The sequence below is a fragment of the Miscanthus floridulus genome, chromosome 16 (assembly GCF_019320115.1).
Source record: "Miscanthus floridulus cultivar M001 chromosome 16, ASM1932011v1, whole genome shotgun sequence".
Lineage (NCBI taxonomy): Eukaryota > Viridiplantae > Streptophyta > Magnoliopsida > Poales > Poaceae > Miscanthus > Miscanthus floridulus.
The window spans coordinates 61928019-61938436 of NC_089595.1; the positions used below are offsets into that span (position 1 = coordinate 61928019).

At 49.4% G+C, this 10418-nt stretch overlaps 1 protein-coding gene and 2 long non-coding RNA genes across 9 annotated transcripts; 1 reads left to right on the forward strand and 2 right to left on the reverse strand.

Moving 5' to 3' along the window:
* On the reverse strand, positions 1 to 3450 carry LOC136512301 (uncharacterized). Of its 6 annotated transcripts, none has more exons than XR_010773038.1 (4): positions 2881 to 3450; positions 2311 to 2583; positions 2090 to 2172; positions 1 to 1930 (listed from the first exon to the last, which is right to left on the reverse strand). It is a non-coding gene; the product is annotated as an uncharacterized lncRNA (long non-coding RNA). The 6 variants fall into 6 exon arrangements; XR_010773039.1 differs by having other exon boundaries at positions 1 to 1641; positions 1875 to 1930; positions 2090 to 2583; XR_010773036.1 differs by having other exon boundaries at positions 1 to 977; positions 1090 to 1930; positions 2090 to 2583.
* Positions 3451 to 5084: 1634 nt separating this feature from the next.
* On the forward strand, positions 5085 to 6217 carry LOC136511528 (uncharacterized). Its single transcript, XR_010772748.1, has 3 exons — positions 5085 to 5187; positions 5321 to 5589; positions 5775 to 6217. It is a non-coding gene; the product is annotated as an uncharacterized lncRNA (long non-coding RNA).
* Positions 6218 to 6901: 684 nt separating this feature from the next.
* On the reverse strand, positions 6902 to 8675 carry LOC136514506 (protein SOSEKI 5-like). 2 transcript variants are annotated; one of them, XM_066508447.1, is made up of 2 exons: positions 7637 to 8675; positions 6902 to 7524 (listed from the first exon to the last, which is right to left on the reverse strand). In XM_066508447.1, exons 1-2 carry the CDS (start codon positions 8626 to 8628, stop codon positions 7353 to 7355), a joined length of 1164 nt encoding a protein of 387 aa, XP_066364544.1. In that variant the 5' UTR covers positions 8629 to 8675; the 3' UTR covers positions 6902 to 7352. The 2 variants fall into 2 exon arrangements, with proteins under 2 accessions (XP_066364544.1, XP_066364543.1); XM_066508446.1 differs by having other exon boundaries at positions 6902 to 7527.
* Positions 8676 to 10418: the final 1743 nt, after the last annotated feature.

Below are 10418 nucleotides of genomic sequence, written 5' to 3' on the forward strand. Positions count from 1 at the left end.
GCATACAACCCACACACTTATGTGCGCGTCCATACACTATGTAAAAAAAGCACATTACAGACACACGTTGGGGAACATTAGACGTGTTTCGACGCATCTGCCATAACGCGTCTGTAATAAGGTCTACAGACGCGTCAAAAGCGTGTCTATAATAAACTCATACTACTAATACACAAAACACGCGTATGTGAGAAGAGTACACGCGTCTGTGATAACTCTTCTCACAAACGCGTGTAGTCAAAACGTGTTTGTGATAACCCCTTCTCACAGACGCACATAACCAACACGCGTCTGTGATAACGATTTACAAAAACAAAAAAAAATGAAAAATCCCCAATGCCAGGGTCTTATATACATGTCACATGCTAATTATATATAGTAGTCACTTGCTAATTAGAAATTTCATATTACATGTACCACCAACATATTGCAAGTAAACTTACTTGCTACTCGAACTAAGATAAGAAGCTCATGTAACTAATAACCTTCTTGAAGCAAATATTCAAATCATTGGGTTATGCTATTTGCCAACCTACATACAGGTATTTGAGAACATACAGGTATGAAAAGAAGTAACAAAAGTACAGGTATCATAAGGTCATACAGAATGATTGGGCTTTCCTAGCAAGTACCATGCACATCCCTGTTTTCCAAGCAAGTACCAAGCTAACGCCCTGTTCGTTCGGGCTTGTTTGGCTGTAAGCCATGGCTAAAAGTACTGTTAGCTGATTTGGTGTGAGAGAAAAATACTGTTCATTGGCTGAAAAAGTACGACTTATAAGCCAAACAAGCCCAAGCGAACAGGGCGCTTGGGCTTATCAAACATAAGGCATAACATTATTAAGTACTTACAATTCAGCATACAGAAGGCATAACAAACAGGGTTAAATTACTAGCCAAGCAACCACATTCTCAAGTACTTACATAATTACATTACTCCATCCTAGTAGGAGAGCAGTTGTTAAATCTCCAGTTCCCTGCATATCATTATGGAGCCAGGTGAAAATTTAATTTATATACAAGTGATTGAATTATATAAACTAGTAATGCTATAAACACCAATGAAGAATATGATAAGGAGCAGCTTGCCTTCAATAAGTGCACTAGTTATAAGCACCTGAAAAATCATAGCAACCAAACACATGCATACAACTAATAAGTCTCTAGAAATAGCATGCATACAACCAAACACATGCATACAACTAATAAGCATAGTTACATTCAGAAATACCAAATTTGAAATGAGATGCCTTGTCCTATTGTATTTCATCCTGAAGCACAAGAACAAAGGGGAAATAAACTAATAAGTCCAAGTTCTGTTCTCAATAAAAGGAAGTAAGGCTCATAACTGCTTGTAGCCCGTTCTGCAGGAGATATAGTTTATAAATAGTGTTCTATAAAATCAATTAACAGTTTAGTCTACAGAAGGGTCAGTAAGTCTCTAGAACTGGGTCGCAAGCTGCATATATAAGTTAACAAGAGAGACATCATTTTGGTTCGAAAAATAACCAAATTATGATTCAGAGGTCTGCTGAGCTAAAATACATAACAGTGCAGTAAAAATGAGCACTCGTCTTTATTTAAACTGGAGGTCAAATGCAGGACTTACTTCATGAAATTCCCAGTTATGCATATGAGAAACTGGAACAGGGAACTAACATTAGAACAGGGAACTAATGTAGATCAGAAAAATCATAAAAACACAGATTTTCAGAAACTGGATAGGCATAAGAAACTGGATATCAACATGTGTATGAGAAACTGGAATACTTAGCTAAGAGTTACTGATCTAAATTCATTTAGAGGCAACACATGTAATAGGCATAAGAATATAGTCCTCAAATGGCTAATAAGAGGGGCTGGTACAAGCATACCTTTCCCAGGCCACTTTTCTTGAGCTGCTCTCTTCGGTCATATTGTTCTAAGGAAACTGCAAGAGGCATGAAACTTTCATTAGCAACCAAATTCCAAGCCATCCAAAAATAGATCACAAAGACTAACAAGAACATATTACTGTTAGCTATAAACAAATGACAATATCACATAGCCAATGCAGCGAAAATGGCTATGTGTGGAGAAGAATACTAACCAATACAGCGACAAGCCAGACACACCTCCTTTGTAGACCCCTTTTTAATTCAATTGGTGAACTGGCTCAATAGTGTGACATATCTTTAAAGAGGAAAAGAACCCATCAGTTCAAGTTAACACAAAGAAGGATCCCATTTCCCAAGCTGTGCAGTACACTAATACTGAGACAGTAGATGATTCAAAAAAAATACTGAGACAGTCGAACACAAAGGGATATACCAGAGAGACATGACCTGCTGCAGCTTAGCATCTCTCAGCATATACATTCTCTTCTTTCCACTCACAGAAGATAACTACAACACATAGATGAAAATTTTTGAACCTGGAGAGCACAGAATGACCTAACTGGCTGCAGCATCGTCGATTCTGATTTCAGAAACTGTTGCATCTATATCTTCAGAGCAGCTCCATTTGATGAGGAACTTGCATATTCTTCCATCTGAACTTACTAGCACAGTATGAGCCGTAAGGTTAGTCCCATGAGAAGAACTGCTGCAAAAAAAAAATTTGTAAAGGATAATCTAGCAGAGGCCAAAGACATTGGAAAGGATAATTTGGATCATCAGTTTCCATTGCAGATACATGTAGCAAGATACAAAGCTAACGAGAGATCACTAAACCATAGACCCAATTGACATGGGTGATAAAACAAAAATCAAAGTTAGTAGGCATAATACTGTACACACTTGTGATTAGATCAGATCCGAATACAAATAGCTAAATAGCTCAAGTTAGAGTTCCGGTGCTCAATTTTGCACAGCAGGAAGGGAAGAGAAGGAGCGGGCATACCTGGTATGGTGGGTTCCCGTCACCGGCGATGGGCCCAAACAAGACATGGGCAGCTCGGTGTAGGGCGGCGGCGGTACCTGACAAACGGGCGCCGCCTCTTGCCTCTCCTCGCCCGCCGGCGGCGACGACGCTGAGGCCAACATGGTGTCCTTTCGCCGGCATGGCCTCCCTCGAACCCTAGCTTTAGGAGGCGCTCGACCTCCGGCCCATTCAAGGGGAGAGGGTGCTCGCCGCTGCTGCTGGGCCCCACCCCACCCCACCCTCCTCTAGCTCCAGTATCCGCACAGGTCCTCCACCACCCGCTTGCCCTTTCTAGATCTAGATCCGAGAGGCAGAAGGAGAGGAGGGGATCTCCACGCTGCAGAGAAGAATTTGGTGGAGGAGAGGTGGCGGCGGAGGAGAAGAGATGAGGGGAATGTCGGAGCGGTGGTGGAGGAGGAGGAGGAACAAGGAGCAGTGGCGGCGGCGATGTCTCCGTCTTGGGGAGAGAGACGAAGAGAGAGAGAAGGGGATGGGGGCGTGAGGGCCTCGGCCTCTCGGGGCGGACAGGTGAGGGTGGAGTCAGCCGGAATCGATAATTTTTCGGGTCCGTGGAACCAGCCAAGTGACGCGCATTTAGCTAGCCCGTCCGTGAGCCATTGTTCTTGTTACAGACGTATCCAAACCACGAACTACAGACGCGTGTGATGCGTTGTCTAACTATAGACGTGTCCCGTAAACACGTGTCTGTATTAATATTACATATGCTTGTTACCAAAACACGTCTTTAGTAAACGCTTATTACAGACATGTGTTGACCTTACCGGACCAACCGACCCTGGTTGGTGACTTATTACAGACGCACAAGTCTGTAGACTCATATTACAGACGCGCGTTTGTGCTGGTGTCTATAGGTGACGTGATGGATATATGTCTTTTTTACATAGTGATACACGCTCAAAGAAGATACTGAGAGACTCACTGAACACGCAGCGTGTGTGTACCCTTTTTCTCAAAAGATTTCATAAAAAAGATGCAACACTAGTGTTTGAACCTTAGGCCCTGTTCGCTTCGCTGAAAAAATAAGGCGAAACATTGTTCTGACTGATTTGTTGTGAGAGAAAAATACTGTTCCGGCTTAAAAAACAGCTGAAAAGGTACGGATTATAAGAGAAGCGAACGGGGCCTTAGTGGTTAGTATCCTAGACAGGCCTACCGTTGTACCATAGGCCCCTTCTCTACTAATGATGCTCTTCAGTGCACGTCAATTGTCAAATTGTATAGATCCATGGTAGTTATCTAATACGAAGACAGGGAAAGGGTCAAACGGTCAAGTATTTGGCCCGTCCACATGTGTTTGCTATCACATGGCGCCGCTACCGTGGAGTCCAACTGACACGACTAGTGTAGACTAGGCAAGTCAAACCAACACCATTCTTTCTTTGCTCCACACACACCTAACCTAACTTATGGCGTTTAGCATATCGGACAAAGCGAATGGAAGATGTGCCTGCATGTCAGTATGTCCCAAGCCACTGGTACTAATATAATCACTGATTAGGCAACGAGGGCACGAGTCAAGTTGCAGGCGGGGCGGGTTGTTAACGTAACCCGCCCGCTCGCCCCGTAAAACTAGGCTTCGTGGCTGTTGTGGACCGGCTGCAATTTTTTCGTGGGCCAAACACTTCCAACCCTCCAAGCCCGTTAGGCGAGCGAGAGGCCTCGCAGCAACCCGCAAGACCCGCAACACCCTCCTCTGCTCTCTCTGCCAGCTCGTTCTGAACCTACTGGCCCTCCCGTTCAAGCCGCGCCGCCACGCCGGCCACGCTCGCCGTACGCGCTGGCCGCACCGCCGCAGGCTGCGCTCACCGTTCATGCAGGTCGCGCGCCCGCGCCGTCGCCGTGCCTCCGCCCCGGCTGTGCCACCGGCAGGCTGCGCTCAGGCGTGCGGCCGTGCTCGCCTGCTGGCTGAGCTGGCTACGCTTGGCCGTGCCGTCGTGCTCGCTCGCTGGCCGCGCTTGCCCGCTGTCCACGCTCGCCCGCACTCGCTCGAGCCACCGCGCTGGCCGCGCTCGCCTGCTGTCCTCAGCTCTCCCTTCCGGCTCGTCCTGGCCCTTGCGCAGATGGAAATGCCGAACTAGAAGTTTGTTCGCTCGAGCCACCGCGCTGGCCGCGCTCGCCTATTGTTTGGAATCTAGTTAGTCATAATTTCTCTTCCCGAATTGATTGGTTTGTCGATGCGTCTGTTTTCGTCGAACAAGAAGTTTGTTATTGCTAAGCTTCCCGCTTCGGGGGAAGCTGCCTGCCGTATTGTGTTACGCGAATCCGGTGAGTTGGGCTCTGCGCGTTCCTCTCTTCCAGCTGGGTGGCCCTGAACAACCAGCGCCAAAAGCAGTTCCAGAGTTTTCCTGATGTTGCCTCTATATGTTTTGCCTTCTAAGTCATGCTTAAATAATGGCAGAGTCCTGGTTGCGCGGGTCACTGGATCCTGAGGCAAGGAAAAGAAGGCTTCAGTAGTCAGGTCTGGGTCAAGCCATGATGGAGAGGTCGCAGCTGGAGGTGCTGGCCACGGCGGCGCAAGAAGGGACTGAGGGGACGTCGGTGCTGAGCATGCTCAAGTATGCCGTACCGCCCATCGCCAAGGTGTTCACTGTCTGCTTCATGGGGTTCCTCATGGCCTCCAAGCACGTCAACATTCTCCAGCCCAACGGCCGCAAGCTTCTCAATGGGGTGAGCTTTGTCTCTTCTCTTGTAATCAAAGCTAGCTACTGGAAGGTTGCGTAATGGACAAGTGTAGCTGGATTTGTTCAAAGTAGGAATATGTGGAGTAGTTGGGGTCTTGGGGATCTCATTGTGCTCATATGTTTTCTCGCTTTATCAAATTATAGATATAACATTTTCACTGTTTGCCGCAGCTTGTGTTTTCCCTTCTGCTTCCATGCCTTATATTTTCCCAACTGGGTAGAGCAATCACTATCGAGAAGATGATACAATGGTAAGGATAATTTCGATTGTTATCGTACTTCAGTTTTTGTTATTATAAACCTAGTGTCATGCTTCGTCCAGGTGTGCTATAGGGCTCTTGATTTCTGATGTGTGAGCTATTGACCGAGATGTTGTTTTCAGCTAATCATCTCTATATTTGTATATGCCGCTGGCCCTCTATAAGCAATACATCCAGCAAATATTAGATTACTGAAAATGACAATCAAATGGTGTGCTATTGTTGATCTTTCTGGTTGGGTCAATCTTTAAGTAATTAAGTTCCATATGGAACAATTTAGCTTTGGAAGCTCTAGCTTTCTACAAAACGACAAAGAAAAGACCAACTGAAGGTGAAGGAAATCAGCGCTCAAGCATTAATTTGATTCCAGTTGAATTTATGTTCTCATACGACAGTGGCTTGATATCGACATTGTTCTCATTAAGATTGCACGAGGGACTGTACTATACGTCTTGCGGGTCTTGCGGGTTTTGCATACAAATTTGTTGCGTTCGCGGAACACTTGTCCGTAAGATCCGCGGTTTTGTGGCAAGCCGCAAGCCCGCTAATAAACTTTGCGGCAAGCGAGGCGGGTTAGCGGCCGGCCGCGAACGAGCCCGCCTGCAAGTTGAGGCACGAGGCAACGGGGCATGGAATGAGAAACGGTGAGGAGACACGCGCTTCACTTCGTAGTAAGCAGAGAAGATGGCCGTCGTGGGAGGATGGAGTTGTTGAAAACAGAGTAGCAACTAGCAAGACTTGTTTGATCTACTATAAACAAACGTTGGGTATCGGGTCTGAGGAACGGTAATTAATTTGACAATGAGCAAATAAACTAGGGCCGCGTTTAGTTGCGCCCGGAATTGGCGCCGCTGGATTTCCAGCGACACTGTAGCGTACTGTAGTATTTTGTTTGTATTTGGTAATAATTGTCCAATCGTTGACTAATTAGGCTCAAAACGTTCGTCTCGCAAAGTACAACCAAACTGTGCAATTAGTTTTTGATTTCGTCAACATTTAGTACTCCATGCATGTACCACAAATTTAATGTGACGGAAATCTTCTTTTTACATAGTGTCAAAGTTGAGAGTTGGGGATGAACTAAACATGGCCTAGGTGAGCGAGCACGCAGGACGGCAGGCGCAGGGTGCTGGATGTCGTCTCCATTTTGTTTATACAGTGAGCAACACTACAAGCGCGTGCCGTTGCAAGCACTGGCATGCAGATACCTACTCCTACAGTCATACTAGTATTAGCAGATTTCAGCTGACTTTGAGGGCATGTGGAATGCGGGATTTTTTTTTTATTTCTATGTTTTTCTATAAAATTAAACTGATTTTTATAAAATTTCTGTATAATTTTTGTAAAATTTCTACGTTCCAAACAGACCCGGAGTGACTCGTCCATCCACATTTTTGGGGCACCCGCCCGCGCGTGACACCGTGTCGTGCCCGTCCCGACACCTGCAAATCGACGTGCTTCATGGACTGCAGAAGAGCAGAGTAGCGAGCTACCTGGCCCCCGGTCCGTCCACCGTCGCTCCCTTGCATTCGCCTCCGTCTGTGCTCTGAGCCGCCGTGGATTTAGTCATATTTTTCTTCGTCGCGCGGCTTCCTCGGGAGGCAAGGCACCCGGCACGAACCTCCTTCGCCGGCACCGGCAGCTTCAGCTTAGCGGCGCCCCTGCTTCAGTTACAGACATACAGCACGTAACGTAAGAGTCAACCTGATGGAATTTAATTTGGAACCGCGCGCACGCATTCATGCATCCTCAACTGAAACTGAAAGCACCTACCTGTCGGCGTTGCAGGAGGATGACCTCTTGAGAAGAAGAGCATCATCGCCGCCGCGCTTCTTGCTGCTCTCAATGAGGCTGCCGCTGAAGTAGTCCCGCTCCACGACACCCGCTCCACCTGACACCGACTCGCATTCAGCTGTTGCTGATGCGTACGCGTCCACCTCCTTGTCGGCCCGCCTGGTACTAGCACTTGCCGTCACCAGGTCGGAGCGGGAACGCGCGTGGCCCCGCTTCACGGCCGTCATGGACCCGCAGGAGAAGATCTGCATCAGCACCGCCGACGCCCGCATCCGCCCGCCGGCGATCACGCCAACTTCCCTGCTACAGCTCTCCAGGGCGTCTGGGCTGCTGGAGGACGGCGGCGGCGAGATCTCGTCGACGGCCAGCTCCATCGACGGGTCGGCGTCCCGGTCTGGCTCTGGCCCGCGGTGGTCGGTCTGCGTGGCCGCAGACTGTTGGGCCACCAGCAGCTTATTATTGCAGTCGCCCAGGTCGAAGGAGCTCCGGTTCTTGCGGTGGCTGCCGGCCCTCTTCTCCTGGCTGAAGGTGAAGGAGGAGGCGTCCTGGTGCGCCGGCGGTGGCTGAGGGAAGAGGAGGAGCGAGGAGCCCTTGAGGACGTACTCGTCGTTGCCGTGGGCGGGGTGGATGAGGTCGTCCTCGGTGAGGTCTTGCCACACGTACCCGTTCCTGTAGCTCCTCTTGGAGGACCAGGAGTACATGCCGGCCATGCCGTCGCCGCGGAGCGCGTTGAGACGGGCCGTGAAATCTCGGAGGTAGAGGCCAGGAGCAGGGTGGGTGGAGCGGGGCAGCTCCATCTCCAAGAAGTGCGGGTGGTCGAGGTGGCCGTCGCGGTGGCAGAGGTAGTACACCACGGCCAACTTCCTTGCCGGCTTGGGCTTGGGCTTGGGCTCGGTCCAGACCACGGTGCGCTCGGGGCTCCCCCACCTTCCTCGTCTTTCGCCTCGTTGGAATGACGAAGAGGACGCCATTGCTCTAGGCTTGCAGTTAGTGAGTGGCAGATGTGACGGATGGAGCGTCTGTGTGTGCGTGTCTACTGCCGCTGTCAGGAAGGAAGGAAGAAAATATACCAGACGCGGCTCGTGAGGCCGGTGGTTGGAGAGTGTGGACTATGGAACGAGACCAGGTGTTAGCTGTGCGGCCTTGTGCCAAAAGGACGAAGGAAGCGAGATCATGGTAGCCGGCGCGCAGCAGTGTTCAAACTTGAAACCGCGGAAGGACGAAGCACGCACGCACGAGGCAGGCAATTGATTTCTCTACATTTTTATTATATATATAAAATTGTCCTTTTGAACAACTACTAGCAGGGGCGTGATCAGTTTTATTGGCTAAGAGCTGGCCCAACTAATAAGCTAGAATGATTTTTATAGGTATTATTAGTTAGCATACTAAAGTTCTGTTTGATTCGCAGAGTAAATAGTTAGCTACTAATAATTACCTTCTTTCGATCTAAAAAGGTACAACGTTGCCTCGGAGGGTTAGAACTCCTTTCTCGGTAGGCATCTTGAGCACCAGATACCTGTAATGAGGTATTGCCATGAACTTAGTGAGCGACGGTCGACCAAGAATAGCATGGTAGGTGCCGTCGAAGTCAGCGACCACGAAGTTGACGTAGTCGGTGCGGAAGTGGTCCGGGGTCCCAAACTGCACAGGTAGCGTGATTTGCCCGAGAGGTGTAGAGCTCTGTCCGGGGAGAACACCCCATAACTGTGCCTCGTACGGCTTGAGGTCCGCCTGAGCTATCTTTAGGGCAGGCAGACTGTTCTTGAAGAGTATATCGATGGAGCTGCCGCCGTCGATCAGTACTCTGTCGAACTGAACCTTGTTGATACAAGGATCGAGAACCAGGGGAAATCGTCCTGGCTCAGGTATTGCGGCCCGTTGGTCCTTTCTGCTGAAGGAGGTCTCGCAGTGGGACCACGGAGGGAGCCGCGGATCGGTGAGGAGGTTGTCGGTGTTGGCAACGTTCAGGCAAGCACGGGCGAGTAGCTTGCGTTCGCGTTTGGTCTCGATGGATACCTTGCCCCCGATGATGGTGTGCACGCGATCGGTTGGCTTGACGTACTTGTGACGGGGATCTGCGTCTTCGTCGTCGTTGTCCTCGTTGCGCTGTTCCCCTGCGTCGTTAGGCTTGTCGGACGTATCCGGAGCCTGTTTGACGCGTGTAGATAGACTTGAGAACGCGGCAATTCTCCATGGTATGGTTTGACTTAGGATGGAGCTGGCAGGGCCCTTTCAGTGCTTTGGCGTAGTCGTCTTCGTAGTTACGACGTCCGCCACCTTTTTTAACGGTGTTGACCTCGCCGTCATCTTCTCGAGAACGCTTGCCCCTGTAATCGTCGCGGCGGTTACGCCGCTGATTACGTTGGTCGCGGTGGTCGTGGGAGTCGTTGCGCTGGTTGCGTCGGTCAAAATTATCGTTCCGACCACGGTTGCCGCGGTAGTCGTCGCGGTGTGGGGGTGGTCGGAGCGTGGAACCCTTGCTGCTTCTTCGATAATTATCTTTTTAGCGTCGTCGGCGTCCGCATATTTCTTAGCGGTGGCCAGGAGCGCTTTGACCGATTCAGGTCTCTTACGGAGGAGCTTGTCCCTCAGGGCGTCGTGGAAGCGGAGGCCAGTGATGAAAGCCTCGATTGCCTCATTGTCGGAGATCGATGGGACCTTGATGCGCATCTCCGAGAAACGCCGGACGTACTCGCGCAGTGGCTCATCTTTTCGATCTCGAATCCGTTGCAGATCGTATTTGTTGCCTGGTTGTTCA